The 15913-nt window shown below is 35.8% G+C and overlaps 1 protein-coding gene across 2 annotated transcripts in view; it reads left to right on the plus strand.

Annotated features, from left to right (window-relative positions):
* Window positions 1-15913, plus strand: part of Hmgcr (HMG coenzyme A reductase) — a 142901-nt gene that overhangs the window by 82125 nt on the left and 44863 nt on the right. For both annotated transcript variants that reach the window (XM_090391377.1, XM_090391378.1), the window contains exons 15-16: window positions 7760-7831; window positions 13447-13552. In XM_090391377.1, coding sequence (XP_090247503.1) covers window positions 7760-7831; window positions 13447-13552 — 178 coding nt within the window. The remainder of the gene's footprint in view (window positions 1-7759; window positions 7832-13446; window positions 13553-15913) is intronic.

Consider the following 15913-nt stretch of genomic DNA (forward strand, 5'->3'; position numbering starts at 1 on the left):
CCTATGGTCCCACAGAAGGTTCTACTAAGGTAGAAGTGGAGGAATTTTTTGAGGCTTTAGAAAAAGCAACTGACACAATGAAAAATGAAAAGTTGGTCCTTGTTGGGGATCTAAATAGCAGAGTAGGAAATAATTGAGACGTACAAAAATATTTTGGGAAAATTTGGAGAAAAGAGCAAAACTAATAATAATGGCAAATATCTGTTGGATTTCTGCTCAGGACATGGACTGGTTATTACTAACACCATGTTCCAGCATAAAAATGTGCACAAATTCACATGGAGAGAAGAGGCTAGGAATAAGAAAAGTCTCATTGACTATGTTATTGTTGATAGTGATGTTTTCTCCCTGGTGCAGGACACCAGAGTGTACAGAGGATTTGAAATTGGAAGTGAACACTATTTAGTCTTGAGCAGGATAAAATTGAATTTCATATTGGAAAGAAGAACATGTAAGAAAGTTTTAAAGCGAATAAAAGTTGAGCAGCTCTCAGATGCGAACTATAGGCTAAAATACACAAAGATTATTGAAGAAAAAATGAAAGCGTTTGAGAACAGGAATCAAACCTTGGAGATTCAGTGGCAAACTCTGAAGAAAACCATGATTGATTCAGCCAGAGAGGCATGTGGTGAGGTTGTTTGCAAGGATAGAAAAATCAGAACTCCATGGTGGACACAGGAAGTTAAAGAGGCAGTGAAGGAAAAGAAGAAAGCATATCAAAAGTTCCTAGCAAATAAGTCAGCTTGTGCTCTTAGAGAATATAGAGACAAATGCAAGAATGCTAAACAAAAGGCATGGGAGGACTTTGGCAAGAATATAGAAAATAAATATCAAGAAGGTGGCAAAATATTCTGGAGGTTGTTGAAGAAGCTTAAGAATGGAGGAAAGAGTGCTGTAAAAGGAATTAGAGATGATAAAGGTGACATGAAAACAGGAGAAAAAGATATCCTTGAAGTATGGAGTAATTACTTTGAAAAACTGCTAAATGAAACAAGCAGTGATGACAGCACAGTGGTAAAAAACACTGACCAGGCATGCAGTCAGAAATACATATCCATACTAGAAGTAGAAAAAGCCATCAAAGGCTTGAAATGTGGAAGGGCAGCAGGAGTAGATGATATTCGACCAGAAATGCTGAAGTATGGTGGTATAAGAGTCTTACAGTGGCTGCACTGCATAGTTCAGAAAGCCTGGACAGAGGGACGAATTCCCGATGACTGGAGTAGAGCTCTCATAGTACCCATATATAAAAAGGGAAATAAAACTGCATGTGAGAATTACAGAGGTATTTCCCTACTGAGTGTTCCTGGCAAGATCTATGCAAGTATACTTGAGAAACGGTTGAGAAGAATTGTGGAAGAAAAGCTTGGTGAAGAACAAGCTGGATTCAGGCCAAATAGAGGCTGTCAGGATCAGATCTTCACTTTACGACAAATAGTCGAGAAAGCATGGGAATATAACAAAGATCTGTATTTAAGTTTTGTCGATCTGGAAAAGGCATATGACAAGGTGCCAAGAGAGAAGCTATTCAATACGCTGCAGTTATATGGTGTCAATGGGGCATTATATCAAGCAATACTTAGTCTTTATTTGAGTTGTAAGTCAGCAGTTAGAATTGAAGGAAGTACAGGAAGATGGTTTAATGTTAAATCTGGTGTGAGACAAGGATGTACATTATCCCCTCTGTTATTCATTATCTATATGGATCACATTATGAAGGAAAGTGGTATTAAACATGATATCAAAATTGGAGATGTTAATGTCAGCTCTTTGCTTTATGCAGATGATGTTATACTTCTAAATAAATCTGCTACAAGTCTGCAAGATTCTCTGACTAAATTGAATAGCTGTTGTAATAGATATGGTATGAAGGTCAGCAATGAAAAGACAAAGACAATGAAAATAGGCAGAATCATTGAAAATGTCAACTGTGTTGTGAATGGAGAACCTGTGGAACAAGTAAAACATTTCAGCTATTTAGGCACGATTTTTACTGAAGATGGTAAATTAAATATAGAAATAGACAACAGAATAAGCAAAGCTGGTATGGTAGGAAGTCAATTGAATAAATTCATATGGAATAAGAGAGAAATTAGTCGGAACACTAAATTAGCTGTGTACAAGACAGTGTTCAAACCAGTTTTAACTTATGGATATGAGAGCTGGGTCAGAAGTAAAACACTTGACCAAAGACTAGAGACCACAGATATGAGAGTCCTGAGAAAGATTATAGGCGTGAACAGATGGCATCAATGGCAATATCATATTAAAAACGAGGATATTAGGAAAGAACTTGACATTGTCAGCATCCAGGAATGTGTTAGCAGAGCTTATCTCAGGTGGTATGGTCACTTAAACAGAATGGGCGAGGAAAGATTAGCAAAACAAGTGTTCTCTGCCAGGTTGGCAGCAAAACGACCTAGAGGAAGACCAAGATATAGGTGGATTGATACTGTACAAAGTGCTTTAGACAATAGAAATATAAGATCTGATAATGTTGGAGTCTTGACAAGTAACAGACTGATTTGGAGGAAAATTGTAGATAGGAAATTAATAATGATGTAATTTTTTCATGTAGTACTATCATATCCTGTACACCCCTTGAGGGTACATGGCAGGAATTTGATGATGATGATGATGAATTTCACAATGGGAAATTGTATTTTAACATGATATAATAGTAAACACTAAAGATATTAGACATGTCTGGAGAGTACTTACTTGAAAGATTATTAAATGAAATGCGCAATGACAAAGCAGTGGTACAAAATATTCATTGGAAAAATTATGGAAGACAAACTTGGAGAAGATTAAGCTGGATTCAGGCCAGATAGTTGCCAGACCCAATTTTTTACTTTACAAGTTCTGGTTTTGTTGGTTGAGCAGGTAGCCTGCTTACTCATACCAACAGACTGCAGATTTGAATTTCATTGCTTAGTGCAGAACTGCCACTCTGAATCAGGTGGCTTGAGAAAGTTCCATATTTGGTCTCTAGAGCAGTATTTCTGGATTATTATTATTATTATTCAGGCCTCCTAGGAAACACATTATCTAAAACATGACCATAGTATTAAAATTAACATAAAATTACTTTTTATTTGTGGGATTCATGTAAAAAGTAAAAAAAAAATCAAATCATGGAAGTATAACATGATTCTGTTAATTTTTAATATGAAAAAGGCATAAGGTGCCATGAGTTTGTTTGAAGCACTAATTATTGTAAATGGTACAGAGTAGTGTATAGCATTATACTTGTCAGCTCTCAGAATTGAAGGATATACAAGAAGATGGTTTAATGTAAAATCATACAAGAGTGTTCACTATCTGTACTGTTATTGATCAACTACATGGATCACATAATGAAAGAAAGTCACGTTAACAATTATATAAAAAAAAAAAAAAAAATGTTAATCTCAGTTCTTTACTTGATGCAGATGTTATACTATTAAATAAATCTGGCACAAGTCTCTTTAGGACAACGCTGCTGAAACTGATGGATTGTCGAATAACTGCTGTAATAAATATATTTAAAATCAGCAATAAAAAGATATGTGAATGTAGGCAGGAATGCAGAACATAAATTACATTTTCAAGGGTATACCTATAAAACAAATAGAACTTAGCTAGTTTAAGTTCACTAATACATGTACACAGTATTAGTGTCTAGTTCCACCACAGTGAGTGGCACTGTAATCAATCACACATCACATGACGTAATGATCATATAATGGATATTAGGAATGCTGAAACTTTTGAAAACTGTAGTTAGCTCTACAAATGGTTGATGCTGAAAGTAAACTGCTAAGATATTATCATTAAGATTTTGTTTATGGCAGACTAAATATGAAAATATAATGAGGTAAAAACAAAACTGGTATGGTGGGGAGCTAGCTGAATACATTCTTATGGAATAGAAAAAGGCCAACATTAAACTAGTAGTATATAGTGTTCAAATTTAACTTCCTCTTAAGACTGATAGGAAGCTAGTAGCAATGTAAATTTAATTATGTACTATGTATATCCTTGAGAAATTGTGGAATTGACGATGGTAAGGACGAATGTATATGTAATACTATTCCGAAGTTACCTGGTTATTTAAAAAGTATTTGACTTTATAATAAACTAAATTTCATCATCATCAAATTCCTGCTATGTACCCTCAAGGGCCTTCAGGATATGACAGTACTACATGAAAAAATTACATCATTACTAACTTCCTATCTACAATTTTCCTCCAAATCAGTTTGTTACTTGTCAAGACTCCAACATTATCAGATCTTATATTTCTATCGTCTAAGGCACGTTGTACCGTATCAATCCATCTATATCTTGGTCTTCCTTTGGGTCGTTTTCCTGCCAACCTGCAGACTTGTTTTGCTAATCTTTCCTCTCCCATTCTATTTAAGTGACCATACCACCTGAGATTAGCTCTGTTAACGCATTCCTGGATGCTGACAATGTCAAGTTCTTTCCTAATATCCTCATTTTTAATATGATATTGCCATTGATGCCATCTGTTCACGCCTCTAATTTTTCTCAGGACTCTCATATCTGAGGTCTCTAGTCTTTGGTCAAGTGTTTTACTTCTGACCCAGCTCTCAGATCCATAAGTTAAAACTGGTTTGAACACTGTCTTGTATACAGCTAATTTAGTGTTCCGACTAATTTCTTTCTTATTCCATATGAATTTATTCAATTGACTTCCCACCATACCAGCTTTGCTGATTCTGTTGTCTATTTCTATATTTAATTTACCATCTTCAGTAAAAATCATGCCTAAGTAGCTGAAATGTTTTACTTGTTCCACAGGTTCTCCATTCACAACACAGTTGACATTTCCAATGATTCTGCCTATTTTCATTGTTTTTGTCTTTTTAATGCTAACCTTTCATACCATATCTATTACAACAGTTATTCAATTTAGTCAGGGAATCTTGCAAACTTGTAGCAGATTTATTTAGAAGTATAACATCATCCGCATAAAGCAAAGAGCTGACATTAACATCTCCAATTTTGATATCAGGTTTAATACCACATTCCTTCATAATTTGATCCATATAGATAATGAATAACAGAGGGGATAATGTACATCCTTGTCTCACACCAGATTTAACATTAAACCATCTTCCTGTACTTCCTTCAATTCTAACTGCTAACCTACAACTCAAATAAAGACTAAGTATTGCTTGATATAATGCCCCATTGACACCATATAACTGCAGCATATTGAATAGCTTCTCTCTTGGCACCTTGTCATATGCCTTTTCCAAATCGACAAAACTTAAATACAGATTTTTGTTGTATTCCCATGCTTTCTCGACTATTTGTCGTAAAGTGAAGATCTGATCCTGACAGCCTCTATTTGGCCTGAATCCAGCTTGTTCTTCACCAAATTTTTCTTCCACAATTCTTCTCAACCGTTTCTCAAGTATACTCGCATAGATCTTGCCAGGAACACTCAATAGGGAAATACCTCTGTAATTCTCACAGTCAGTTTTATTTCCCTTTTTATATATGGGTACTATGAGAGCTCTTCTCCAATCATCGGGAATTCGTCCCTCTGTCCAGGCTTCCTGAACTATGCAGTGCAGCCACTGTAAGACTTTTATACCAACCATACTTCAGCATTTCTGGTCGAATATCAACTACTCCAGCTGCCTTTCCACATTTCAAGCCTTTGATGGCTTTTTCCACTTCAAGTATGGATATGTATTCCTGACTGCATGCCTGGTCAGTGTTTTTTATCACTGTGCTGTCATCACTGCTTGTTTCATTTAGCAGTTTTTCAAAATAATTACTCCATACTTCAAGGATAACTTTTTCTCCTGTTTTCATTGTCACCTTTATCATCTCTAACTCCTTTTACAGCACTCTTTCCTCCATTCCTAAGCTTCTTCAACAACCTCCAGAATATTTTGCCACCTTCTTGATATTTATTTTCTATATTCTTGCCAAAGTCCTCCCATGACTTTTGTTTAGCTAGTTTACACACTGTTTAGCATTCTTGCATTTTTCTCTGTATTCTCTAAGAACACAAGCTGACTTATTTGCTAGGAACTTTTGATATGCTTTCTTCTTTTCCTTCACTCCTCTTTAACTTCCTGTGTCCACCATGGAGTTCTAATTTTTCTATCCTTGCAGACAACTTCACCACATGCCTCTCTAGCTGAATCAATCAGGGCTGTTTTCAAGGCTTGCCATTGAATCTCCAAGGTTTGATTCCTATTATCAAACTCTTTCATTTTTTCTTCAATAATTTTTGTGTATTTTAGTCTACAGTTCACATCTGAGATATGCTCAACTTTTATTCGCTTTAAAACTTTCTTACATGTTATTCTTTTCAATATGAAATTCAATTTTATTCTGCTCAAGACTAAATAGTGATCACTTCCAATTTCAAATCCTCTGTACACTCTGGTGTCCTGCTCCAGGGAGAAAACATCACTATCAACAATAACATAGTCAATGAGACTTTTCCTAGCCTCTTCTCTCCATGTGAATTTGTGCACATTTTTATGTTGGAACATGGTGTTAGTAATAACCAGTCCATGTCCTGAGCAGAAATCCAACAGATATTTGCCATTATTATTAGCTTTGCTCTTTTCTCCAAATTTTCCCAAAATATTTTTGTATGTCTCACAATCATTTCATACTCTGCTATTTAGATCCCCAACAAGGACAAACTTTTCCTTTTTCATTGTGTCAGTTGCTTTTTCTAAAGCCTCAAAAAATTCCTCCACTTCTACCTTAGTAGAACCTTCTGTGGGACCATAGGCACAAATAAGTCTCATTGTCCAGTTTCCCATTCTCATATTTGCCCACATTACTCTACTTGAGACTGACTGCCATTCAAGAAGATTAGCCTCGTATTTTGTGTTGAATACTATGGCTACTCCTTCTTTTCCTTGATTGTCATTGCCTGAATATAACATTTTGTATTTATTGCTCAGAAAGATCTCACCAGTTTTGGTCTTTTTTGTTTCAGTCACCCCTATTATGTCGATCTGGTACTTATCTAATTCCTCAGCTAGCTCCATTTCTTTGCCATTCAGGCTTCTTACGTTGATAGTACCGATCTTTAACTCTGGTGATGTTGAGTTGGGGTTGTTTTCAGATTTGTTCCAGTAGCTGACTTTTCGCTGTTCGCCCTGGTTCCCTGGCGAAAACAACAGGGGCCTTGTTTAACCGGGCGACGCCCCAGCCGGCATAAAATTTTGTCATGTTGTACCATCATTTTTTATTTTGGTTTAACCAATAAGAATACAATTTGGTTGGCTAAATCCCAAATTGCCAGCCCATCCTCGTTCGTTCAGTATCAAAGTAGATACCCAACACGGTGCACCACGAGAAGGTGAGGATTGGACATTGGGTCAGAAGCCCTGGTCGGTTCTCCGCATTCCTTTAAAGGCTATGTGGAGGTCTCCTCTCAGTTATACAGCTTTGACCCTTAAGTAAACTACATTTTTGAAACAGAAATCAGAAAAAAGCAAACTAGAGAATGCAAATTAAGTTATGTTGTTTTAAAGATAAATATAATGAAAAATAGCTTCTTTTTCACATTTGATAAATTGTTCTGAGGAAATTAATGTCCTTTTCAGATACATTCTAAGAAATGAGTTTCCACTGCCAATTTATACAGCTAGTGTTTCTGTCACACAAAATTAAATTCTATATTAACACCTTGTATTAATTTCTTTACATTTATATTGTTTTATTCATTTTGTTACTTTTTTTTATATTATGGTGTATTTCTGTATAGGGAAGTAATGGCATGGCTTCAAGGAGAGACAAATTTTCAGGTTCTCAAAGCTGCATTTGATTCTACAAGCAGGTATGTCTTTTTTTTTTTTCATTTCATCTATATGAAAATATAACAAATTAGGTTAAAGTATAGGGACTCCTACAGAAGTAATGCCTCATTTTTCTTTTGATTAGAGCATAACACAGTGTACACAGTATTAGTGTCTAGTTCCACCACAGTGAATGGCACTGTAATCAATCACACATCACATAACATAATGATCATATCATGGATATTAGGAATGCTGAAACTTTTGAAAACTGTAGTTAGCTCTACAAATGGTTGATGCTGAAAGTAAACTGCTAAGATATTATCATTAAGATTTTGTTTATGTAAGAACTCATTACTGAACATTTGAACTGTTCAAATAATACTAGTAATCTTTTTAAATAGGTTTGTTTTGTGATATTCATCAATGACTTTTTTCACAATTGGAAATATAGTATTGCTAATATTCATAAGTAGCCTTCAGTAATGTTGCAAGTATGAAATGTACTCAAGATGTATGCATATGATGATCTTCAGACATAAAGATATTATGATTTAAAAAAATAATTAAGGAGGCATAAATAAGATCTAGAAAAATGTACCGATATAATTGTAAATTGAACATAAAACTTTCTGCAAAAGATGGTTACCTCTACACATAGAGATACTGTGTTGCCAAGTGTCCAGACACTTCCATAGCTTTGTTGCCTTGCCTGTATGATGCAGATACATGCCCGCAATGCTATATAAGCATAGGCACATGGTTTCTGTGTTGACATTCTTTGATGTCAGAATGAGTGGACAAAAAGAGTTGAGTCTGTTCAAACATGGTATGATAGTCAGAGCTCACAAGTTCAGTCATTTGGTCCGAGAGATTTCTGCCACATTGCATGCGTCATGGTCTACTGTGAGTAAGGTTATCGTGAAGTGGAAATAAGATGGAACCACCAATCAGCTTTAGCAACCATTGCAAACAACTTCTAGATGAGCTCTGGACCTGGCAGATGCCTTAGGAATGTCTTGTACTGATTGTGCAATTTCGAGGTGGTAGCATAATGGTTTGTGGCTGTTTTTCCTGGTTTGGAGATTGGGCCCATTGGTTTCTGTGTCTGGATCTTTAAATGCTGATACCTTTAGAGGATCTTTTGATGCCTACCATGACATTTTGAACAATTTCATTCTTCCCACACTGTGTCAACAGCTTGGAAGAGGCCCTTTCTTGTATCACCATGATAATACACCTGCTTACAAAGCAAGGGCCCTAGCTCTGTGGTTTGAAGACATTGAGGTGAAAGAACTAAACTGACCAGTCCAAAGCCCTTACCTCAACCTTATTGAACATCCTAGTTATGAGCTGGAGTGAAGGTTGCATGCCAGACCTACTCACCCAACTTACCCTCATCAGCTGTTTGACATACTACAGGAGGAATGGAAATGAATTCCAACAGCGGTTTACCAGAACTTAGAAAGCCTACTCTGAAGGGGTAATGGCTGTAATAGCAGCAAAAGGAGGCCCAACCTAGTATTGATAGCAATGCTGTAGTAACAGGAAATAAAAACAGATGCTTTTGACAATGTAGTGTAGTAAAACATATCTCCATACTTTGCTCTCAGTAGGTAGGTTTATGAAAGGCAGGTTTACTTGGCTCTAACAGACTTAATACATAAAAGGAAGATGGGATGGAGTCTGGTGATATGTGGATTTCCAGATATTCTTTCTTATTGTTGCAAGATTGTATACTTGATCTTTTTTTTTTTTTTTCCAATCTCATTGGAATCCGATAGCATATTTTAGTATCTTAGGTCAGTTGTGTGTAGATTATCTTCTAGAAATCCTGCTCTAGAACCACACATCTTTTTTTTTAAGTTACTTCAGGCCTTAAGTGGGATTGCAGTTAGTAGTATTCTCTGACTGGATGCTGAAAATTGACCACATGAAGATTTTCACAAACATCCATGCCATAGTAAGATTTGAATCTATAGAATGGGCTGTCCATTTTCTTTTAGAGTTACTGTTGAAGAATAAAAATACCTTCAAAAATGTGGCATGAATAAATTGGATGTGGATTGGGTAGATTGATCCACAACAGCTGTTATGTCTTTAGATCCTATAGATCATATTTGGAATTTTCTAGGCTAGTAGTTTGGTTGACATTCTTTCTTGCCATCAGACTTCATTGGTTTACTTGATGAGAAAATGATCTTAGAATATAACCCCAGTATAATATTTTATTTGTATGCGGCTGGATACATTTGATGAAATTTTATATGCAGATTGTTATTAAAATTTTATTTAAAATATTTGTTGGAACAGCTTTAATAATTGTTAGACATTGAAATCATTTTTATTTTTAATGTTACTTGTCTGACTAGCTAAATTTACTTTTCTTCAGAAATCTCTTCTTGTCCCCTGTAATGATCTATATCATAGGTGGCTGCATGCGGCCTGTAACGTGATTTTGTGCAGCCTGCAGCAGGATAAAAATTATATTAAATTACATGTATTATCAATTTAGCTATTAGTTTCGACCGTAGATTTCTGATTGATATACTAGTTATATTCATTATTTCTGATGACTGAAACAATTTATATTCTCAACACGGAATCAAAATTGCTTTAAAAAGATTACTCAATTTATAAAATCTACTGCTTCTCTGTGCAAGTTGTGGGAGTGGTAGATTTCTATGCACTCCATAGTAATACATCATTGAAAGTCACTTGCTCTGCTCTGGTTACAGTGATCAGTTTCAGCGACTCGATTTCACAGTTAACAGTGTTATTGTTGCGGTTTGTGTCCCTTGGTCAGTTACTTCAGCCTTTGTGTAATAGGAGTAAGAAACGTAAGATCTGTGAAGAAAACAGGTCATTTCTGGAGAAATGGGAAAATGAATTTCTGTTTATAAACAATAACAACAACAAATCATAGTGCCTTGTGTGTTTGCAAGTATTGTCTGTGCACAAGGAAAGTATTGTCGTCACAAAGAAGCCAATTGACTGATGACCACCTTCAGGATTTGTTACGAATATTGTCATCATCATTGAAAATTGACTTTGATGAACTTGCTGCCGCACATGAATGCCCACAGTGTTTTCATTACATATAAAAAAAAAGCAGAAATATGTAATTAAATTTAATTTAACAACTTATAGTTAAATCAATCGAGTATATTTATATTGTTCGCCCAGTAGTAAAATGATTTAACAAATATAGTAATTCGATACATATAACTATTGCCTTGAAAAAATGCAGAGTTTATTTAAGTTCTGTCCAAAAGTGCGTGGCCCATGAAGCTACCACTCATCGTATATTGGCCCTCATATAGAATGAAGTTGGCCACGCCTGATCTATGTGGTAATCCCTCCCGGATTTATTTTTTAAATACAGTAGAACTCGGTTATAACGAATTCCACGAGACCGCATATATTTGTTCATAATAACCGTTATTCATTATATCCAAGAAGGTCATAAATTGAGCGAATTAAAAATGTTTTCAGATTTTTCTCAGCATAGGTATATTGGGTAACATAAATACATATGTGCATACATACATATAAAGAACAAAAATTTATTTTTAAAACTTCACATTTTTACATAAGAAATCTTCAAGCATGCTTTGCTTTGCACAAGACGCATATTTCATATGTTTGAAATTGTTCCTTATACTACTAAGATGCTTGAATGTGTCGTCTGAACTTGTAGTCAGATCGCGATTCCATAAATCTTGTTAAAATATGTAAAGCACTTTCTGCTTCACACCAGGTAACGATTTTCTCATCATTGCTATTTTTTTCCTCGGAGTCACTACTACTATTATCTTTTTCTGGTGTATGAGAGATTTGTTTTAAGATGTCAGCGTCTGTCAGTATATCCGAAGTTGCGACGCCATTATCAATGATTATAAAATTATCAATCTCTGCGCATGTTTCAAAATTGTTCAAATTTCGTGCTTTTAACCACGCCGATAACGGTAAGTTATCCTCTTCATCTTCTTCAGATTCGCACTCGTATTCTGCAAGGCCGGCTTTCTTAAAACAGTTTTGTATCGTAGACGATGACACCAAATTCCAAGCATCACTCATTAAACGTATTGCGTGAGGTACACTGATCTTCGAGTCGTAAGCATAAGCATTTTCCGCAGATTTTTCTGTGTTCTATCAGTTCCAAGACTAACAGACGACGAAAATGGGATTTAAAACATCTAATTACGCCTTGATCAAGTGGTTGCAAGACAGATGTCACATTCGGTGGCAAAAAAACAAGTTTTATGTTTGTTAAATTAGACACTACAGGATGGGCAGGACAGTTGTCTATCAATAACAAAATTTTCTGGTTTTCACTGCGAAGATTTTTATCCCACTTGCGAATTTCATTTTCAAAAATTGAAGATGTCATCCAGGCCTTCTTATTCGCTGTATAATCAACAGGAAGTTTCTTTATGTTTTTAAAGCATCTAGGCTTTGCTGATTTTCCAATTACAAGAAGCTTTCTTTTATCGTTACCGGTTATGTTTGCACAAACTAAAACTGTGAGTTTATTTTTGATAAGTTTTCCACCAATGCGCTTTTCGTTTTTAAATTGAAAAGTTTTATCAGCGTTAAATTATAAAAAAAAAACCCTGCTTCATCTGCATTATAAATGTTGTATCCATACCTTCGTTTGATGTCCGGCCATACATTCTTGATCCAGTCAGAAACAACGTTTTTGTCAATGGACAACGCCTCGCCACTTACTTTTGCGTAGACAATATTGTTTCTGTTCTTAAAGTGATCGATCCACCCATTGTTACATTTAAAATCGCTATAACCAAGTTGAACAGCAAATTTTTCGGCTTTAACTTTCAAAATTGGTCCGCTAATAGGTAAGCCAGCGGTTCTTTGCACTTTAAACCACGAAAGAAGTGCCTCGTCAACGTCACTTTTATTACACTTTTTAAGTTTTTTACACTTCGATTTTCAAAAGCTTTCAGCGTCAACTCGCGATTCTTCCAAATTGTTGATGTTGTAGATGGGGACAAACCATACTTCTTTGCTACTGTCAGATTTGATTGGCCACTTTCCACCTCCCGTATAATTTCTACTTTTTTGGAAACCGGTAAAATTTTCCGTTTGACTCCCGACATTTTTCCACAACCAAAAATGCGTACGTACGAAATGTCAGTAAAGGAACGACTAACGTGTATTATTCATTCGTTATTCCCGTGAAACAAATTCGTAATAAACATGAAATACATGCATCAAATCAAATGTAATTCAAATATACCTTCAAAATTATTCGTTATAAACGTGAATTCGCTGTAACCGTGATCGTTATAACCGAGTTCTACCTGTATTTCTGTTAGATGATGCAAGATAGTTATATTTTAAGTGTATTTTTAGTTTACTCCCTTTAAAATCATTTCATAAAATGAAATGATTTTAAAGGAAGTTTTATTTTATGAAATGATTTTAAAGGTAGAGAAATGTTATAACAATAACATTTCTCTAACATATTTCAATAACTTATTTTTAAGTGTATTTTTAGTTTACTCCCTTTAAAATCATTTCATTTTATGAAATGATTTTAAACGTAAAGAAATGTTATAACAATTAAACTCATAAGGAATTTAAATTTGCATTAAATGCATCTTGAGACAAATCTTTATCTTGCATTTTATAGGTTTGCAAGGTTACAGAAGGTATACTGTAGAATTGCAGGAAGATATTTATTTATGCGTTTTGTGGCTACAACAGGTGATGCCATGGGGATGAATATGTTATCAAAGGTATTGTCATTACTATTTCTAGTTACTATTGTTTATTATTACATCCTCCACGGAGTTGGCAGACTCATCGTGGGAGGGCTCATTCAACTGTCAACATATTTATCATATAGAATCTTGCATTAACAACACATTCTGGTAATGTGATGCATTCCATTCACTGATAGTTCTCCATGTAAAAAAAAATCCACTCCTTGCACCCCTCTTCACCACACTTTTACATAACTTCCAGGGATGGACTCTACTTCTTCCCCTCTTGCCTTCTACACTTTTTATGATCCTCTCTGAATTAATCTTATAAAATCCTCTCACTAACTTAAACATCTATCATATCACCTCTTTTCTTGCTATCTACCAAAATCTGCAATCCACAATTCTTCAACCTCTTTCCATAGCCATAATTCCGAAATCCTGATGTTATTGTCTTAGTCACTCATCTCTGGACCCTCTCCAATGTTTCCACATCACATTGAAAATCAGGTAACCCAATCTGAGCACAGTAGTATAAGTGTGGTCTGACCAGTGCTACATGTTAGTCTACTTTTTATCATAGCAGCATCACAATGTGCAGTTTTTGCAACACTTGCAATATGCCATTTAAACTTCAGTCTATTGTCAACCATCCCTCCAAACAAATCTCGTCCACTTCCTGCAGTACTCTACTATCAATATAGTACACAGCCTTATATTTCTACACTCCAAAATGCAGTGCCTTGCACTTATTAAAATTGACTCCACTTCTTTGTCCCAGTGAAAAGTCTATTCAAATCTTCCTGAAGGGAATTAACATCAACAGTGCTACTTATAATTCTTCTCAACTTTGCCTCATCTGCAAACAACTAAAGATCCCTAGTCAGTCCACATGATATATACTTTTTTTTATGTTAGCCCATATACAAGAGGTTGGCTGGTCAACCTATATTACGTTAGTACCATATATGGGTGGTGGGTTGGGAAAGGAGAAACTTGTTTACATTTGCCTGTATGTTGTATTCCTTGGGAAATACGTTGCGGGGGGGGGGGGGGGGGACTGTTCCACAGTACCGCAGTAGCAGGGATGAATGAGGAGGAAAAGAAACTTGTTCTGTGGGTTTCAAGGTGTACTGTGAAAAGATGTTGGGTGGTGGCTGTACGTGTTCCAATGGGCTTATTAGTACAGAGTGGGGAATTATTGATGCTGTTTCAGATGAACATTTCCCATGGAAATATTTATTGAATATACAGATTGCAGAGACCAGGCATCTATGTGAAAATGAGGGAAGCGAGTTGATGAGAGATGGGTCATTTATTAGTCTAATTGCTCTCCTCTGTATTGAGTCAAGCATTTTTAGGGAGCTTTTAGGAGCCCCACTCCAGGTGTGAGAGCAGTATTCGATAGCTGGGCGGATTTGTATAATGTTAACAGCTGTTTAGAGGTGAAGTAGCATCTTGAGCGAAAGAGAAAACCCAGTTTTTTGGAAGCTGAGGATGCAATGGTTGGGATGTGTTTATGCCAGGAGAGGCTTGATGTCAGGGTAATTCCGAGAAGAGAAATTTCATCTTGTCTGGGAATTTGAGTGTTATCGAAAACAATGTTGAGGAAAATGGTTCTTTTTTGTGAGAAATAAGACAACTGGGTTTTACTAGCGTTGAAGTTGATGAGGTTATCTGAGCCCCATTGGCGGATTGCTTGGAGATCGAAATTAAAGGCAATGGTGGTTGATGTTCTGTGATTTGTGTAGAGTAGGGTTTGTCAAATGAAAGAGAGGAATGTAATGTGCTGTCATTTGCAAAACTGTGTGTTGGGTTAGAGGTCAACTGAGGTAGGTCATTTATATATAGAAGGAGGGGGTCTGTGAGAGAACTGAACCTTGTGGGGCCCCAGCATTAGTTGGATTGTGAGAGGATAGGGAAGATATCATTTGCAAACAAGTTAAACATCAGCCCAAGATCAGAACCCTGGGCCATGCTGCTGGTTATCCTCTGTTTTTGAGACTCTGCTCCATCAAAGATAGCTTGCTGGTATCATTCAGACACCAATCCATCTAACCAATATATTATCTGTTCCCATCCTCTGCAGCTTGTACACCAACTTAACCTATCAAACTTTTGGTAATCTATCCAAAAGTGCTTGATAGATTACCACAGTTGGTAATCTATCAAACACTTTTGGAAAGTCCAAGAATAATCACTGTATGCAAATCTCTCTTATCTAATGCACTTTTATCTTATCACAAAATGCAAGTAAATTGCTAAAACAAGACCCATCTTTTACAAATTCATGCCGACCATTATAAAAAATCCTGTGTCCATCAACACAGTCTTGTGTTCTATTCTTAACCAATCTCTCCAACACTTTGACTACAACTACAGGTATACAGACTG

This window comes from Typopeltis vanoorti, chromosome 4 (assembly GCF_054136105.1).
Source record: "Typopeltis vanoorti isolate ZY-2024b chromosome 4, IOZ_Tvanoo_1.0, whole genome shotgun sequence".
Classification (NCBI taxonomy): domain Eukaryota; kingdom Metazoa; phylum Arthropoda; class Arachnida; order Uropygi; family Thelyphonidae; genus Typopeltis; species Typopeltis vanoorti.